This window comes from Prunus mume, linkage group LG1, assembly GCF_029339155.1.
Source record: "Prunus mume cultivar Tortuosa linkage group LG1, ASM2933915v1, whole genome shotgun sequence".
Classification (NCBI taxonomy): domain Eukaryota; kingdom Viridiplantae; phylum Streptophyta; class Magnoliopsida; order Rosales; family Rosaceae; genus Prunus; species Prunus mume.
Window position 1 is genome coordinate 20,042,914 of NC_142698.1, and position 19,897 is coordinate 20,062,810.

Genomic DNA, 19,897 nt, shown 5'->3' on the forward strand with positions numbered 1-19,897 from the left:
TCTTTAAATACATTTACTTTATTTTAAAGGGACATACATAAAACAAAAATGAAATATAAGGCACAAAAATAAAAGCTTATTGACATTCACCTGAGAGAGCTAATTAGACAATTAAAACTGAAGGAAAATACAGGTGGGAGATTGGTTTATTTATTGGACGTCCTTGCCGCCCTTGCTCTTGCCTTTGTTCATAATTTATGCTGGGGCTGTGCGGGGTGGTGGGCACACACCCAACCCCCAACCCCTAACTTGAAGTTTGGTTTGATAGATTGTCGAAACTAAAGGAGTAGAGGGATATCTCACACATACATAACTATAATGTCGTAGGAATTAAAAACCTGAGATCTCTGTTGGCCTAACACATATGCTTTTAAATGTCATTAATTGGGGAACTTGGTTCCTTCGTTGGTACAATGTTTAGTATTTACTACAACCATCCATGTCCATCGCCATGAAAATTTCTGCTTACTTGTCTTTTGTTGTTATGGTTTTGCTCCTTAAAATAATTTTGTTTACAAAGAGACAGAAATAAAAGAAAAAAATTATAAATAAAAAAAACATCACATTGCATCTCATCTCATATTGGGATGTGACAACAAAACGCAAAGAATCAGAGGAGATGAATATTCACTATTCTATTCATTATGGGGTGTCACCTCACCTGGACTGGAGGATATGATATGAGGCTATTGTATTTGTATGCCATGCTATGCCAAGCTCTCTCCGCTGCAGCAACAGCAAGTAAGCCATGTAGGAATATTATTTCTTGATCTTGATCTTCTTTCTCGTTTTGGGTCCCACCCACCGCACCCATGAAAATTTAGTGGTGGCTGCTTCTGGCTCTCTCAGATTTTGTTTACGGAAAAAACAACACCTTAATTCATCGGTCTTAACTTACAAGCACGCATCTCCAAACGTTTTCAAGTCAAGGGGTAACCCTTCAAAGATTTACACTAATTAATTATTGTCAACAACCAAATTAAAACCCCCGCACAGACACAGATATATATATATATATATATATTTTATAAAAACAAAGGCTTCCTACAGTGAGCCTCGTATCAATCAACGGAAACATACTTGGTGGAGAAATGGAACTGAGAATTGCAACCTATATTCTTTCTAGGCTTTGTTTCCTGCACTGCCGTGTTGTATTATTATTTGGGATTTTTTTTTTTTTTTTTGTTGGGGGATAGATATTTGAGATCTACACTGTACAGAATATAAGACTAGATTTGGCTTGCGGGCCTAAACAATAAAAATGAAATAACCAAAGGAGCAACCAAACCAAACCGACCAAAAATCAAAGTGGCAAGTAACGTAATTAGGTTGGAAATGACTGGTCCTTCTGGGAATACGGCAACTTTAATAATGAAGTTTCCGTCTCTCTCGCCAAGCATTTCCTCGTTTGGTTGCGGTTGTTCCTTTCTCATCTCTTCGTGTTGCCTTCTCCCTCTCTCTCCCACACCCACTTTTTAAGAAATAAACACGTCATATAAGCTGAACTGAAACCAACTCAACAGCAAAGCAATTTTGCAAAGCTCTTTTGGATTCAAGAAAGAGAAAAAGAAAGAAAGCAAGCAAGCAGAAATGGCTCTGAGTCTCAATTCCATGATAACCTTCCCATCCACAACCTCCCTTCTAAGTCCCACAATCTCAGATCTCCAAAAATCTTCATGGCCTCCACTCTTCACTCCTCCCCTAAGTGAGTTTCCATCTTTACTTTTGTTTTTTAAATAATTTTTGCGTGACTGATCATGTTGGGTTATCTGTCCCTTCGCAAAAAATGCAAATGGGTATCTTCAAGAATGATTTTTTAGCCATTCTGTTGATCTGTATTTTTTAAAATTAAAATCTTTTATGCTAATGCAGCTGAATATGGGGTTAATTTCTTAATCTCTATGCGTTGTTTTAGAAAAAAATAAAGAAAGAAAAACTCTTCTGTTTCTTATTTTTCTGATGGTGTTTTTTGAATTTTGGGGTTTGTTTTTTAAATAAATCTCATTCAGATTGTATTTTGAGAAATGTTATGTGGTTATTGAGATCGGTGAAACATAATTGAAATCATGTTTTCTTATTCTGTCCTCTCCCTTCATTTAGCTTTGCAAGTTGCATGATGCTCTATTATGTAGATATAATTCATGGGCACTTCTTTGATGGGATCAGGTTGTAAGCTAGTTTCTTCTTGTTTATTATTATTTTGGATTTTTCTTTTAACTGCATGTATGTATATCTGTTCAATCCTTGCTGGGGAAACATACAAAAGAACTTCCAATGATGATTCAATGTTATTTTTTAATCCTATTTTAGTTTCTTTTTCTTAAAGAGAATTATTTTATGCTTTTATTCCTATTGAATTTTATCTGTGTTGATCTCGCGGGTAAGATTTTGAAAGTGATACGGTGATTTTCTTTTTGTTCTTTTCAATCTGAATTCTGAAGGTGTGCTTGTGCTGTCTGTGAAACTATTTCTCACATTTGTTGAGAGGTAGGTCTGATTGCTTGGGTTTATACTTTCTTTTGGAACTAGGTTCTGTAGGTGGACTAGTTTCATTTATTTATCATATTATTGAATAATATGTGATTTCATATACAAAGATTGATGTCTTGTTGTCCCCTGTGCCTTCATTTTCTGGCAGTTTGATGTTTTATATTTTCTCCAATGCTTAAATTATTTTTTTATTTCTGTGTTTGAATAATTATTGTATCCACCCCGGATATTCAACTTGTATGATTGACAATTGTCACTCTAGTTGGATACTCGGTCTCTTTTTCCAATTAAGTTCAGCTGCTTTCGTTTGTTTAATGTTTGAGTCTTTGCACTATACTTTTTACTTTTTTATTTTCTTTTTTTCAATTGTATATATTATCATGGATTGGTGCAATGTAGGTAGTCAGCTCCTTGTATGAATTTCTTAAACTCTATTTCTCTCTCCGTCTTTATGTTCAAGAGTTCTGCTAAACAATTATCACATGCACCTGAATTAATTATCATAGTCTATTATTCATATAATGCAATATTATTCAAGTATATTTTTCCCTGGTTTCTCATTTATCAAATGTGTAAGCGTCATATTTTTTGGCATGTTTAATAGTATTTTGATTGTCATTTGCATTGGTATACATGAAATCTATCTTTGTCATGTTCTCAAGTTTTCTCCTGTGTCTTATTAGATGAGCATACTTTTAAAAGCAAAATGCTCTCTCTCTCTCTCTCCCCAAAAGTTGGTATTCGTATTCTTTTGCTTGTTTCTTATTTTCATTATCTATTCGTATGCTTCTTGTATATGTACGTTTTCTCCCTCACCTATATAGAATTGTATATAGGTGAAATATGAGGTTTCCTAGGAATACTTATCTAATTGTAATGTAACTTGAAGTATGTTATTTGGGGAATTAGAAAGCTTTCGTAATGGTTGTTAGATTTATCATTTGAAGTATACCATTTTAATATCTTCTGTTTCTGCTTGTTATAGAGAGACCGAGAATCTGAAAAAGTCTTATTGCCCTCCACGTGAGACACATGTTCAAGTGACTCATTCAATGCCTCCTGAACAGATTGAGATCTTCACATCATTAGAAGGTTGGGCTGAGAATAACATCTTGGTGCACCTAAAGCCTGTTGAGAAGTGCTGGCAACCACAAGATTTTCTTCCACTCCCTGAGTCAGATGGATTCTATGAGCAAGTTAAGGAGCTGAGGGAAAGAGCAAAGGAAATTCCTGATGATTATTTTGTTGTGTTGGTTGGAGATATGATCACCGAAGAAGCCCTACCAACATACCAGACAATGCTTAATACCTTAGATGGAGTTCGGGATGAGACTGGTGCAAGCCTTACTTCCTGGGCAGTATGGACCAGGGCCTGGACTGCCGAAGAGAATAGGCATGGTGACCTTCTTCATAAGTATCTTTATCTTTCGGGAAGAGTAGATATGAGACAAATCGAGAAGACAATTCAGTATCTTATTGGATCAGGAATGGTGAGATCTTTTTTTATTCTCTCTCTTCTTTTTTTCTTTCTTTCAATTTTGGTTATTTCTGAACAATAATATTTTTGGGATACTTTTTTGAGTCCACACTTAAGAATTTTGGCATTGTAGGAAAGCTTTTGAAATTATACTAATCATAAAGGATGCTAACTGCTGGACTAGGGTGCAATGTAATTGTTATCTTCTTTTTTCTCTTTTTCCTTTTTTTTTTTTTTTCTTTTACATCATTCCCCTTGACTACAGATTAAGAAGCTTAAGACCTTTTAGCTGGTCATAAGTATGGGAAAGACAAGAACCAGTTATATAATGTTAAAAAGTACATCATGATCTTAAATTTTCTATGTCATTTCTGTTTCTGGAAGTCTCCCTTTATGATCATATCTCCATAATTCTAGTTACTCAGAGAACATCTGCATGTCAATTAGAGTGGAATTTCAGTCTAGTTTATGCCTGATTCACTGCTATATGACACACACTTGAAACATAGCTGCACCCTCTTCTCTCCTTATATATATATATATTTTTTATGATTATGATTATGATTATGATTAGATTCTAGTTTTCAATTATCTGTTCGTTTTTAGGATCCTAAAACAGAAAACAATCCCTACCTTGGGTTCATATATACTTCATTTCAAGAGAGGGCAACATTCATCTCCCATGGGAACACAGCCAGGCAAGCCAAAGAGCACGGGGACCTGAAATTGGCTCAGATATGTGGTACCATTGCCTCAGATGAAAAACGCCATGAAACTGCCTATACAAAAATTGTGGAAAAGCTCTTTGAGATTGATCCAGATGGCACTGTCTTGGCTTTAGCTGACATGATGAAGAAAAAAATATCAATGCCAGCCCATTTGATGTACGATGGTCAAGATGATAATCTTTTTGAACATTTCTCGGCTGTTGCCCAGCGGCTTGAAGTGTATACTGCTAGGGATTATGCTGATATTTTGGAGTTTTTGGTTGGAAGATGGAACATAGAGAAGTTGACGGGTCTTTCTGGTGAGGGACGTAGAGCACAAGATTTCGTGTGTGGATTGCCGCCAAGAATTAGAAGGTTGGAGGAGAGGGCTCAGGGAAGGGCGAAGCAAGCATCCACTGTTCCATTCAGCTGGATTTTTGGTAGAGAAATAAAGGTATAAGTGCTGCTGCATGTGGTTAGCATTGGCCCCCATCTTATCTTGGCTCGTAGAGTAATAGATAGAATTTGCCAATCTACATTTTGGTCTTGTCATTATGATGCTCTCTTCTCTGTGTGAGATGGTTGGGAAGTTCTGTGTGATGAAGACTTTTGTAGATACTCTGTTTTCTTGTGTTGGTCTTGGGTCGAGTGAACTATAGTTGTTCGTACAAGTGTTTATGTTCAACCTAGAAACTAAAAAGAGTAAGTATCTTCCTTTTTCCTTTTAAAATGTGTTTCTGTAAGAGTACCTGCTGCTGCCAATGGTGAGCTTATCTAAAGTAATGGAAGGAATTATCCGTCAAAACATTTCTTTGTCAAGGAAGAATGCTTTTCCGGAAAGCAGACCCTTGTTTTATACTCTTTGCAAAATCAACTCATGCTATCTATTATTTGAGCTTTGTGATTTAGATACTCACTGCATATATTTGAAGTCCAGCATAATTGTTCTTGTTTGATTGCTTGCTTCATCTATTTCTTCGGCTAGTCGTAAAAGAGAATTCCAATTCTGACCCAATTATCACTACATATGTATGTGTGCGTTGCGTATCATCAATTTTAGGAACAAAACCCAACCCAAGAGAGAAGCATGCAAAAAGCAGTTGAAGATAAGCAGATCTAATCACAACTAGATTACCACAATTGAGTCAGTTTTTAAAGTGAGTCCCAGATAAGCGTATGTATGTGATTTAATTGGAATATCATCGGTATCTCTCTCTATCAATCAAAATTCAAAATAGAGGCGCGGCCTAAAAGCTTAGACCGCCAAGATGTGATAGCTGCCACAACCCACCTATGAATATTGCACGCTTACCAGAGCAAACCATTATGGCCACAGAGAGAGGAGAAAGACTTATATGAAAACAGAGAGAGGAGAAAGACTTATATGAAACCAGGATAGCACTATTTTGCTATCTGAAGTCAATAACGTTATGATATGCATGATAACTTAATCAGTTCATAATTGTATATCATTTTGAACATTTCTAATGTATGATTTTGTTATGTTTTTGAGTTAAACTTGTGCTTTTAATCTCTTTTGTGTTTATCATTCAATTTATTGAGCTTAAGGTAGAATTGATGGCTTTGGATAGGAAAAGATGCAAAATGGTGCAAAAACATGCATATTGAGTTAACAATTCATTTCAACCTTAATGCATTACTTTAACCTTGGATTGGCCAAAATGACATGTGGTTGGAAATATGATAATCTGAACTTCAAGATGGATGGCTCGAAGTCATCAGTTGCTTAAGAGAAGCCTAATCCGTGAGTCCATGAAGTTCCTGGTCATGCTGACCTAAGGATGAACTGATTGTTGCTTAGTCATGATGAGCTATGCATGAGCTATGGTTTCTGGTGAGATTTCATGGTGAAGACTAACAACCAAATAAGAAAAGAAACTGATTTTCAATTACATTTGTGTGTTAGGTAGGATTGGTGAAGTGGGTGTTGTAGGTGAAAGACATACTCAATTTAGATTTCTCACTTCCTTATCCCTATAAATACCACATCCATTCCACACCAAAGAAAAATAGACATCCTAGGATTCACACTCCCACAATTCATCCATCCTTCATTCCATCCTCCACACTCCCATTATTCCCCAAACACATTGAGAAATCACCCTCAAACACTCCAACAACCCCAAACACTTCGGCAATCAACCCAAAGCTTTAAACAACCCCAAATAACCAAAACTGTCCCAACAAGCCTCTCTTCCATTTCCCTACGTATTTCATCTTTCTAGATATGGTGTCCAATGCTTCTCTACATCTTATGCTTCTCCAAGAGCTTCACCACGAGAACTTCATAAAAAGGGTTTTCTACTCTTATTGCATTCGTTATGTTTTCTCATTTATATTTAAATTTCTTTCCTATTATGAGTAGCTAAATCTATAACTAGGGTTTCGATATAACCTAACATGAATATTTTGGTTTATAAATTTCAGGTTTCAAGTTTAATTCATGATTCATGTTCTTATTCATTATGCTTACTTGCCTATATGCTAATCGGAATGCCTAGCTACCATTCAGATTTGTGTATCTTGGTTGGAATTAAGAGTAGACACTATATGCCTTAATTCCAATTGAATTATGAATAGGAAGAGTATGTATGAACATTCGACAACAATGATTAGATACATGCTTGGTTGTTTAAAACATTCTTCTATGCTTAATGGGTTGCTAATGCTTAATTTAGGTTCGACAACAAGAATATAATTAGGGAATTAGGAATACAAGGCTAGGACTAGACAACATAGCTTAATCATACTTTAGCTAGAATCAATTTTTGAATCTGAATTAGACTTGTCACTTGAATTGTATTGTTATGATAAATCGAATACCCTACTCTCTAAATCTGTTTTGTGACACCCCGACCTAATTTTAGAGATTTATTTAATTCATTTAAACTATTTAATTATGAAATTACAATTTTGCCCTTGAGGTAGGGTCATTTTGTTCACTTTTTAATCTGGTAGAATTTTGAGGAATTGAATGAACTGATGCGTAGACCTCGTCGATATGAGTCCATTAACACGTAGTGGGCTCAAATTGAAGTTTTAAGGAAGAAATTACGCTCAACGGAAGTGTAGTGGCATAACTGTAAATATTTCAAAGTTGAATTTTTAAATAACTAGATAAGCTTTTCTCTCTCACTTCCTCACTCGCCCTCGACCCTCTCTCCTCCGTCTATACAGCCGGAACTTCCGGCATTGATTCCAGCTTCGTCCGACCACCATTTCCGACGAAATGACTTGCAAAATCTTCCTCTCCTCCTCCTCTACCTAACCCATCCAATTTCTTCGATCGAAAACCAGCGTCTCGCCGGCGGGAGCACAAGAAAACTCTGATTTTCTTCAACATTTTTCGGTGTTGTTTCCGACTATTTCGACCACCATTTTGGTTGATCTAGGTATGTTTTCTCACCCTCTCAATGTGATCTAGTTGAGGGTTAGGTTGGTTAGGATCGATTTCGAAGTTTTGAAGCTCAATCTAGAACCTAAGTTTTAACTGGTCTTTGGCTTGATTTTTCGGCAAGTTTCGGCCAATTTTTGGCTGTGGTCTAAGAACAAAAGTTGCTCCCCTAGTTGTCACAAACACATAGGTATAAGTATTGTCTGGTGTTTTGAGAATTTTCTAGTCGCTGAAATTTTCTCAAGACACTCACGCTCTGCCGGAGCGTGGGAGATTTTGTGGAGGCTCATTTTATCCTAAAATGTTCTCTATGTCATTTCGAGCACGGCGGTATGCTCGGATTCAAATTTGGTTAGCGTTGGAAGGTCAAACAGATTTACGCATATCAGGCGATATCCAGGTTCGATATGTTGGGACCGTTGGATTGGCTCCATTTCCAGATATGTTAATCTAGATACCTCTAGGATCGTGTATGAACTCACAGATCGAGAATCGAAGTCCTGGATACTCCGAATTAATGATTCAAAGATTTCTTAAAACGGTGACCATCCGATCAAGAGCGATTCGACTGCTTGATCGAGACCAAGCTCTCGAGATGTGTTAAATAGACTCTGTTGGACTTATAGGAACGTTCGGATTGGAAATCAGAGGTTGTGGGCATCGCGGGCCCAAATGGTCAAATTCCACGATCATGGTCAAATTGACCGTCATGTGGTGATGAGACTTCTAGAATGGGTTGAACTCATGGTTAAGGACAACTAGGAATCGTCATATAACAAATTGAGGTCGTGGGTCCTATGAGCCCAGTTGACTTAGATCGTGGGCTATGTCGGTTCGGTTGAGGCTATTTAGTAGTTGAAATTGTAATTGGAGGTTTGTTTTAAAATGGTATTATGCATACTGAGTTTTATTAAATGTTTATGAATTACTGCAATCGCTTTTAGTTTCCAAGTATAATATATTATGTTTAATTGTGTGGAGTTGGGAATGGCTTGGTTAACTGGGTTTTGGTGTGAATAAAGAATTAATTAAATGCCTAATTATAAAATATATGCTCGATAGCTTGAAATCAATGAATTATGGATACTAGATCTCTCAATAGTATGTGGTGCATATTTAAATGTAGTTGAAAATAGTTTTGAAAGATTATGTATGGTTAAATTCAATTAAGGAATATAGGGATTGATCTCGTTTTAAAAAGGGATTTTAGATTATCTATTTAAGAACTTATTTTTGGAAAGTTGAGAAAAGATTTGGAAATGGATTTGTGGAACAAAAGAATTTTAAGATAAGTTTCGGAAAATGGTTTTCAGACCCACCACAGGAGTATCCTCCCAGTTGCCTTTGGAACAGTTTAGTAATTTATAATAATGTCCCACGAGTCTCGGGGACGCCTAAATCGTGTGGTGCGAGGATTTACGTTTTCAGGTTGATTATATATTCCTTAGTTCTGCAAGGATATGTGTTCTCGCTGACCATGTGTCCCCCGAGTTCTATGAGGATATCCATTCTTGGGTTGACCACGTGTCCCCCAAGTTCTGCGATGAGGTAATATACATGGTACTTGGAATTGGTAGAACATAATTGGAATTGACAGAATATTAGTGGAATTGGCGGATTTTGAACGGGGGTACGCCTAGGTGGAGAATATTTGAGTTTTGAGATGTTTTAAACTAAAAATTGATGATTGTATCTTGGTACTTATTGGTGAAAGGTTTAATACATGTTTTCCGATTTATGAGACAAAGATTATGAGTTTTCTAAGTTTTAAGGATTTTATATAATTCACAACTATTTTCGTAAGTGGCCGAAGTTAACCTAGGTGTAGCCGCCAAATAAACAGTTGAGTTATGCTTTAGAATTTGTGGCTATTTGTAAAGTAAGAAACAAATTCCTAGATTACGTTGGCATTGCCTTGATAAGGTTGAATTCGAGGCTGGTGGCCCATCTGGTAATTGAGTGTGTTAGCATTATGCATGTTGAAGTTGGGAAATATTAAACTATGATATGTATCGATGAAAATAATTTGGTAAATGTTCGATTTTCAGGGGAGACTCTGCCGGTTTTCCGGTAGAAGTCAAATGACAGGACCGACCCAAATTCCACTTTGGAATCTGAGCGAACCCTGTGCGTGATCGACACAGTAGGTGCTGAGCACAAATGACCATGTTGCCCTTTTTGTTAAAAATTTAACTTCCCTTAAGTCTTGACTTCTACCGAAAATTCGTGAGTCTTCCTTGTAAATCGAACATTCCCAAAAATTTACACCTGTCAACAAGCACTTAAATATATACACCAACTGCCAGTATACAAAAATAAGTACGTTCCAATAGTAAAACAAGTTCTAGAGCAACATTAGAGCAACCAAACAGATTAATTTACAAGGAAGGAAACAACTTGTTAACCAAGAATCCCTACATCAAACTGAGGGAGAGCGGGAAGCGGGAACTGCGCCTGTGGTGGCTCTCGGATACACGTCTACAGCCTGGGGGCGCAAAACATTAAAAAGGTGAGTGGACCCAAAAGCAAAGTTTAGAAAATACACAAGAAGATACTAACCCCACTGTAAAAACGGTTATGCAAAACTAAATCATTCTCTTCATTATATAGTACTGAAATCAATGCATTCATATATCTATATATATATATACCAATCATACTCATGATCAATATTAATCCTTTAAAAGTACTGAAATCAGTTTAAAACTACCACCTAAGTGTACCCCTTTATTTCCGTCAATTCCTCGATATCTGTCAATTCCGATAGTCCGTCAATTCCGATAACCATCAATTCCGATATCCGTCAATTCCTCTCGCATCACCATTGGTGACACATCCTCGCAGGTCTCAGTGACACAAAGTCAATCCGAGCCGCAACCTCGCAGGATTCAGGGGACCTTGGTCAACCTGATCCGCGTCCTCGCTCCACACGAGTCCGGGTACCATAGAACTTGTGGGGCAAACTGTCAAGCATGCTGACTAAACCGAAGGCAATCTGATAAAATCTGAAGGCAACCTGGATGTTCGTGGACATCATCATATCCGAAGGCAACATCTGTATATATGGGTACCTAAGGTGGCTTAGAAAATAATAATAATAATAATAAGCAAAGTTTTTGAAAGATCTTATAAATAACTGAATTTCTATTAAGGCTGGACTCTGCTGCCATTTATCTGATGTTTAACTAAAATTCTCTTTTCCTATATCTCTAAAGGATATTCCACTCGGCGGCATGCAAATCAAAATATTTAAAAGCATGTCTCACTTATAAAACATTATTCTTTGAATAAAACTTATCCAAAATCAAATACTGAAACTAAATTGCATAAATTCATTTATGAAAACAAAGAGTCCACTCACAGTTGGTCCGAGCTCGCTGGACCTTTGGAAGGTCCCTCTTGTGGGTCAACTGGTGTCCGAGTGCCTGATTCAAATACCATATTAAAATATATTAATAAAACTGCTCGGTATAAATATTTAAATAAAACCCTAACCCCCGGCTTCTAAAAGTGCGTGCATCAATTTAAAGTTATTCATATGCCCACATTACGTTCTTTTAATCCTAGGACACAAGTCCCGTGAGTCTGGTCTCGATCGAACGGTGGGATTGGTCACAATCGCACGATCAACGGTTCTTAGAGCCTTAACCCTAGGGTTCGCGATTTCGGAGTATCCGGGATACCGATTCACAATCCGTCGAACCCTCAACGATCCTAATATTGTCTAGTTTAACATATTTGAAAATGATTATGATCCAACGGTTCGAAACTATTGAACTCGGATAACGCACAATATGTAAAAATCCGTTCGAGACTCAAACGGTATCCAAATTGAAATCCGAGCATACCGTCGTGTTCGGGACGATGTGGAGAACATTCTAGGACAAAAACCCAGCCTTGGCACCACGCCGACGCGCTGCCACGCGCCGCCACCACCGGTGGGTGCATTGAGTAATTTTCCGGTGATTGGAAAACTCCAAACCGCTGGCCAATAATCATACCTACGGATTAAGCACATCAAGGGGAGTAACTTTATACCTTGGCTCGAAGATCAATTCCACCTCTAAAGCCCTCGAACGAAGCTTTCTGTCTCTTGAAAACCTAGAAAATTTTAGTTTCGAAATCAAAGAAATTGGAATGGATTCACGCTGGGTTTTCAAAGGATAACAGAAAGGAAAGGTAGGAGAGTACTTTAGGTGCAATTACCTGACCTTTGGCGGCCAGAGATGACCGAAAAATACCCCGAAATTTACTGTTTGAAATAGCCCGTTTTTGGGCTCACTTTGGCTTGGATTTTGGCTTTAATTTCCTTAGATTTGGGGCTGCAATTTGGTATATATGTGTAGAGGAGAGAGAGACGAAGAGAAGAGATCCAAAATCGTGGCCGTAGGCGGCCGGAATCTTCATCGGAAGCCACGAAGGTCGTGGCTGGCCTGAACAGAGGAGATAGAGAGGTGGTTCTGCGTGAGAGGAGAGAGAGTGATCAGGTTTTTAAAAACTGGCTTTGCAAAAATTACGGTTCTGCCACTAGACTTCCTTTGATCATAACTTCTTCGTCACAACTCCGATTTGAGTCCATTCCGTGTCTACGGACTTGTTTCGTCGCGCTCTACGCAACAATGCAAGTGGAATGGTCAAATTCTTCTTCCGTCAAAAGTCAACTTTCCTTTAATAATTTAGTCCAAGGGCAAAATTGTCGTTTCCCCTTAATAAACTAATAGTTAAATATTAATTAAGGTTTGGGTTATTACATCAAACCCTTAAGTAGTTTTTGGACTAGGGCAAGAAGGAGTATTTTGGACAATTGTGCCGATATCTGCCAGGTGTTGGACACACACAGAGTTCGATGCAGATTCCAAAGTGGAATTTGAGTCGGGTTCTGTCATGTTTTCCAATCTTTGTTACACTTGTTTACTTGTTTTCGTTTGTAATTTCATTTTGTTCATTTGTTTTCACAATCACAAGTACTCTCACTTCAAATTCCAATTTCATTTTGCTTCTTTTGTTTCTAAACTCAATCTCATTTTAAAATCTATTTTAGACTTAACTTCCTATTTTCTAGAATTCGGTAATCTAAGTACATAATTAATCTGAACTTCTCAGTCTTCGTGGGTACGACCTCGTACTTATCTTGCTATACTACTAATTGACCCGTACAATTGCGAGTAAAACAACAATAACACTTTCAAATGACATAGTTTTACTGGTCGGGGATAGCAAAACAATGCTATCCACATTGCAACTAATAAGTTTTTCTCCAGAAAGGGGCTGGTTGTGCATGTGAGTTATTAGAGCACTTGTACCCATTTGGCATGGCAAAGGGCAAGGGCAAGGCAGGGGTTGTTACTGTTCACATAAATAGTGGCAGCTCTTGTAAAAGGTTGTGGTGTTTCCCTCCATTGCCATATCAACCACTATTCACATGAGATATGAGGAGATGAATTTATATAGAGTTTTGGTGTGATAAGTGAAGAATACGAAATTTTTTTTTGCAGATTTTTTATATTTTTTATTTTTGATCGCTGACGTCAGCAAACCCAAACTAGAGCACAAGCTCGTTTAGCCTGGTTTCGTGGGCCCCAGAAGATGAATTTGGGGCTTGGGCCCCCTCCTCTGGCAAGGGCAGCCTGCTGGAACTTCTCTTAAGTGACAACTTCGACCATTTCCTTGAATTGAAATGGAAGCCCATTGTAAGAACGCAAACAAGGCATCTTTTAAATAGAGTGTTACTATTTCCACCTTGTCCTATTTCCCTACCCACCTTATCTTCTCACCTACCATGTAAATTTGAAAAAACACAATCCTATTTTTTCACCCACCATTATTCCTAAAATACCCTTTAATTAATACATCCCTTCCTCTCTCTTCTCTACTCTCTCTCATGCGCCACCACTTCGCCACCCTACCAACAATTTGAATCTACAAAGTATGAAAATTAATTGTCAATTGATGCATCTTATTTTCCATCTCCTAACAATCAAGTGGTTAATTAACAATTTCTAATATTCAAGAATAATTTTTTAGTTGAATCAGAAAACCCAAGGTAGAATTTTATTTAGTTGAATGATAAACATGGGAAAAAGAAATATAGGAGGTTGGCTAGTGGTGAGGAGCGGAGGAGTTGCCGCCGCTGCAATAGGGTGGGTAACTGATAGGTTTATCATTTTTCGGTTAATTTTTGGTTCAATTTTTATAAGACCTAACATTTTTAAATTGAGGTTTTGTTCAATTCTTCGCAGTACTGAATCGGAAGATGGCGGTTGAGGCTTTGTTGGTGGGGTTTTTGTTCAATGAGATCGTGTTTGACATTAGGGAGCTGGGCCTACAATTAGGAAGGGTGAGGTTTATGTATGCACCACGAGCATGTAACCAAGCCGCCCATTTGGTGGCTTCTTTTGTGTCCAGAATGCTTGTTTAATTGTTTGGCTACAGATGCAAAAGTTCATATTTGGCTTTAATAAAAGCTTCTTTTTTCTTCATGGAAAAAAAAAAGTGAACAAGTGTCAAAACCTCAAATAAGAGACATAAGGGCTTAGAAGTCATTTTACATTTGTATTTAAAATTTTGAATATAAGGCGGGTGGGGAAATAAGACAGGGTAGAAATAGCAGCACTCTTTAAATGTATTAAATTGCATACATGTGCTTAAGCTAAGTTTGCTAGAGAGGTTGTGCTCTAAGAGCATTTTCATCCATTTGCCATGGCAAAAGGCAATGAGGGCAAGGGTTGTTACTATTCACATGAATAATGTCTGCCATTGTAATTTTTTTTGTTGGGTTTCCACCTATTGCCATGGCAAAGGGCAATTACTATTTACAACAAATTAATTTTATTTTTTATACTTAAAAGGATAATTTTGATAAGATTTTTGGTTGCCATATGTCAATATGTATTATAAAATTCACATATCATATTTTGGATAAGATTTTCGATTACCACATGTCCATATTTATTATAAAATTCACATCTTACATTTCAGATAAGATTTTCGATTGCCACGTGTCCATATTTAGTATAAAATTCACATATAAGATTTCAGATAGGATTTTCAGTTGCTACAATTGCGACACTTGTCATCTCTATCTTCTAAATCCCTCTATAAAACCACAGCCTCAACTCACACCAATCATCCATATCTTCTATATCCTTTCATTTCTTAGATTTTACAAAACACATTATACTTTCGATGTCATGCACGATGAGGTTGTTGGAGAAGGCCAAGCGAGAAAATAAAGAAAGAATAGGCAAACGTGCTGAAGAAGAAAGAGAATGGGAAGCAGATAATGATCAAGTTATCGTGGTAGTGGGTATGCTCGATCAATCAGGCCAACACCACCATGGTTCACAACCCGGCTGTGGCCCAAACGTGGACAGACATAGACATTCTTGGGGTAAGAATCTCTTGGAAGATTACTTTATCCCAAATTGGTTGTACTTTAGCTTTCAAGGTCGATATAGAATGCATCCCCATTTGTTTAATAAAATCATGCATGATGTTTGTAATTACGAAGCATACTTCGTTCAGAAATACGATGCTACTAGGGTTTTAGATCTTTTTCTGGAGGAAAAACTTATAGTACGGATGCTGACATTTGGCGCATCTGCAGACCAATGGATGAGATTGCTAGGATGAGAAAATAAACTATCCTAAAGAGATTGGTTAGATTCTGTGATGCAATCAAAACTATATACACTAGGGATTACCTCTGCAAACTTATGCCTAGGGGCATCCAAAGGCTTCTACAAAAAGCTAAGGCTCAAGGTTTCCTAAGTATGATTTGAAGTATCGACTGCATGCACTAGCAGTGGAAGATTTGCCTAACTGCATGACAAGGAGATTATAGGAATAAGAAGGGCAAAAAAATATCATTTTGGAAGCTGTTGAATCATTTGATACATGGGTTTAACATGCATTTTTGGATGTTGCGGGATCTCAAAACAACCTTAACGTGCTTGGTCAATCCCCGGTGTTCAACGATGTGTTGAGAGGTCAATCCTCTCAGATCACATATGAAATCAACCATACCATTTACTTGGGTAGGTATTACCTAGCAGACGGAATTTACCCGAGGCAGAGGACATTCCTCAAAATAATTCTGCATCCCCAATCGGAGAAGGAAAATACTTTGCTACCTATCAAGATGGTTATAAGAAAGATGTGGAAATGTGTTTTGGTTTCCTTTAAGCTCGTTGGGCAATCGTAAGGGGGGCTACTCATATGTTTGATCAAGAGGTGCTTCTGAGCGTTATGATGACGTGCATCATCCTCCATAACATGATTGTGGAGGATGAGTATGATTATGCTGAACTAGAGATGTTCGAACCCAATCCCATGAATATGATATTCACATGAATTTATAAACATCCCGTGGGAGTAAATGGACAACCATGAGAGCACAAACCGTTGATTAGGAATGGTGGTTACAACAATCATATTATTGACCGTTATACGGAAATACAATCTTCTTATGTTCAAGAAAGACATCAAGTTGACTTGATGGAGCACTTATGGACGCTGAGAGACAATCACAGTCACTAAAGTCAAATTTAATGCTTAGTTTTAAATTATGTTTTCTTTGTGTTTTGTAATGAATTATGCTTTGTTATGTTTGTGTTTCGTAATAAATTATGCTTTATTTTGATGTATGCAATGTTTTAAACAAATAGCTATATTATTGAATGCTTTCTTTATTTAATAAAAAACAATCAATACAACTAATAAAGAAATGACAACTCTATCAATACAACCTAATGGTTTTCATCATTTAATCAATCCGTGTTGCTAGGTTCATTGTCACTGAAAAGCCTTCTTAACAGGACCCGACCAAATTTCACTTTGGAATCCAGGTCAAACCTCGTGCGTGTCCAACACTTAGCAAGTGCCGTGCACGAATGACCAAAATATCCTTTTTGCCGTGATTCGCAAAATGAAAACACACTTAAGGGTTTAACTTCTGCCAGAAAACCGCAGAGTCTCCCGAAAAACGGACAAAACTCAAAAATCTACATGCACAGCAAACTCTCAAGCGTTCAACAAATTCAACTTTACGAAACTGAACATAACATAACAAACCAAACAAAAACTTGTGGCTGCACCTAGGTTAGCCTAGGATGCCTACGTACCCTTATTGAGGGACCAAGCCAGACGTAGTTCTTTCTACCCTGAAACACAACTAAGATAGTACATAAATATTCAAAATGTAACCAACAAAGAAATTCTGGAATCATTCTTTATCTTAGTCTCCACAAGCTATATAATTGAATATCATGCCATTAACTCATATACCTAACTGTTCAACTAGTTTATCATTGTACATCCAAATACTTGCATAACCAAACATTTTACTTAAAAGCCATACATGCAATCATCTGCATGGTACATATATCTTGCAATCACTCAACAAGGGGTATATCGAAACACCATAAAATCCAAAGGCAATAGAGGAATGGGAAACAAGGTAACCACCTGTGTAAACAAGTCGGGCAGATGGCTAGGGATCCTGGCCAACCTTGTGTAGATAATATGAGTAGGGTGAGGAATAATATATTGTTAACTATACTACACGTTGATACTGCACTAATCTCCACATAGATGTACCTCAAACATTATCTATCAATTCCAATAATATACCGTCAATTCCAAGTATTTCACATGTGGCCACATGTGTGATACATCCTCACATAACTCGGGGGACACAAGGTCAGCCTGAGACGCATTTCTCGCCAAACTCAGGGGACCCATGGTTGGTCTGAGACGCATACCTTGCCAAACCTAGGGAAATCCAGTCAACCTGAGAACGCAAATCCTAGCACCACAAGGTTTGGGCATCCCCGCAACTCGTGGGCACATTGTCATACGCGCGTAGACAAATCCGTCAATTCTCGCATAACTCAGGAAGACATACTCAACCTGAGAACGCAAATAATTCGTCAATTCCCTTCGCATGACTCAGGAAGATATACTCAACATGAGAACACAAAATAATCCAAAGACATTCTGAAGGCAACTTACTGGACGAAAACTAATGCCGGAATCGCCGGAAAATGCAAGAACACCGCTAGAAAAACCTAACCCTTTCTTAGCTTCGATTCAAGCTCACCGTCAACGAATCGGATCTGGTCTTGGGTGGTTTTTTAAGGGGAGGAAGAGAGGAACATTTTTCGTGAAGCGAGGCATGGCCAACCGGTGCACGACGATGTTTATTGATAGTCGGAAGTCGAACAATCATTTGCTATAGTGATTGCGAATGGACAGAGGAAGAAGAAGTGTCGGGGAGGGGGACAGAAAGAAGAAGGAGAAAAAAATAAAAAAAGCCCCGGTTATTGTAGCGGGTATTGTAGTAGTAACAAATTTAAAAATTCCCTTTACATCCTTTTCGTTTCTAGACCTTTCGTCCTTTGTTACAACTCAGAATTGGGCGTGCCACATGTCTACGAACTCTTATTGTCGAGCTCTACGCAAGGTGCTGCTCAATTCCCCAAAATCATTCCCGAACAAAAAGTGACTAAAGTGCCACTACACCTAAGGGCAAAAATGTAATTTCACAATAAATAAATAAATAAATTATTATTTTTAGGATGGGGTGCTACACTTCTTCTTATAACATCCCTTGATTCTTGTTTCAAGGGACATATGGCTCCTATCCATGGCCCTGGTTTCCTGATCTTTCTTGTTCATGTCTTGTTTGTGTGCATACTTAATTTCTCTTGCAAATGCTTCATTTCTTGCCTTGTCAACCTCATCTCTTTTCATGTCTCTCTCAATTCTCAGTGTGCCATTAATAGCAATTTGTTCCAAATTTTTTGCACAATCATTATTCGAAGTACTTCCTTTCTTGGCCTTTGTCGCATTCTCCCAATAGGACTCGGCTCCCTTTGGATTGACGAATCTTGATTCATCGGGGAGTCTAACGGCAAATTCGATGCAAGTGAATTGTGGAGCGGCGTATCATTCAACACAATGGTCGGACCCGTGAGAATAATTTTGAATCTCGAACAATTCTTCATAACATTGGTGATTGTTGAAAGATTTTTTTCCTTGGCCAGTGCCATCGAACCACATTTGCCCTTGCATAATCTATAATAAAAAAAAAATCAAATTGGAAATGCAAGAAAATATAAAAATATATGACGTTAAATTTAACAAAACGACACTTACAAAAAATTTACCTCGTTGCCAAGATTTTTGCCGCTTTGAATGTTGTCCCTCGCTTTTGCCAACGCATCTTTCCCTCCAACTTCGATGGAAGATGCTATTTGTATTTTTACACAAATGAAATTTAGTATTAGAAAATTTGGTGTGAAAAGTGAATAATATTGGAAAGAGAATGTTGTACCGTATCTGACCCCTTCACTCACATCATGACACGTGGAAATAGTATGAAGCTAGGGAACACTGCGGCCCACTGATAGATCAGTTATGTATGGATCGGAGTCCACGATTGATTCATCACCCGACATAGCTGTCGCCCTCCCCCTCCCCGCGATCGGCAAGAGCTCCTGGAAGCTCCTCGGACATACGATTGGTGCATCGTGCCGATTATAAGGGACAAACTCGAAACCTCCACCCCTCCCACCCCACTTTGATATTTTGCTGAGACTCGTGTCGACCCCAGAAGACACTCCTATGAGTCCCACATCGAAACTAAGTACTAAAAGCATACTAGGCACTCTCTATAAATAGGGCCTCTCGCCCTAGACACAGGGTAAGACTTTCAGCTTGATTCTCATGCTTTAGCGTTTGTCAATAACAAAGCTCTTTCTCAACTTACTTTAGCATCGGAGGGTCTTCGACTTGTACCATACCGGT

At 37.8% G+C, this 19,897-nt stretch overlaps 1 protein-coding gene and 1 long non-coding RNA gene across 2 annotated transcripts; one reads left to right on the forward strand and one right to left on the reverse strand.

Moving 5' to 3' along the window:
- Window positions 1–1,394: 1,394 nt before the first annotated feature.
- Window positions 1,395–5,479, forward strand: LOC103318884 (stearoyl-[acyl-carrier-protein] 9-desaturase, chloroplastic). The gene is made up of 3 exons (XM_089044977.1): window positions 1,395–1,705; window positions 3,476–3,980; window positions 4,574–5,479. Exons 1-3 carry the CDS (start codon window positions 1,677–1,679, stop codon window positions 5,132–5,134), a joined length of 1,095 nt encoding a protein of 364 aa, XP_088901103.1. The 5' UTR covers window positions 1,395–1,676; the 3' UTR covers window positions 5,135–5,479.
- A 4,871-nt stretch (window positions 5,480–10,350) lies between these two features.
- Window positions 10,351–12,586, reverse strand: LOC103318829 (uncharacterized). The gene is made up of 4 exons (XR_016127915.1): window positions 12,296–12,586; window positions 11,938–12,190; window positions 11,451–11,514; window positions 10,351–10,574 (listed from the first exon to the last, which is right to left on the reverse strand). It is a non-coding gene; the product is annotated as an uncharacterized LOC103318829 (long non-coding RNA).
- Window positions 12,587–19,897: the final 7,311 nt, after the last annotated feature.

Coding starts and splice junctions, on each gene's coding strand:
- LOC103318884 (XM_089044977.1), top strand. CDS start 1,677: ATGGCCTCCACTCTTCACTCCTCCCCTAA. Junction 1,706..3,475: donor ACTCTTCACTCCTCCCCTAA/GTGAGTTTCCAT, acceptor TGCTTGTTATAG/AGAGACCGAGAATCTGAAAA. Junction 3,981..4,573: donor ATCTTATTGGATCAGGAATG/GTGAGATCTTTT, acceptor GTTCGTTTTTAG/GATCCTAAAACAGAAAACAA.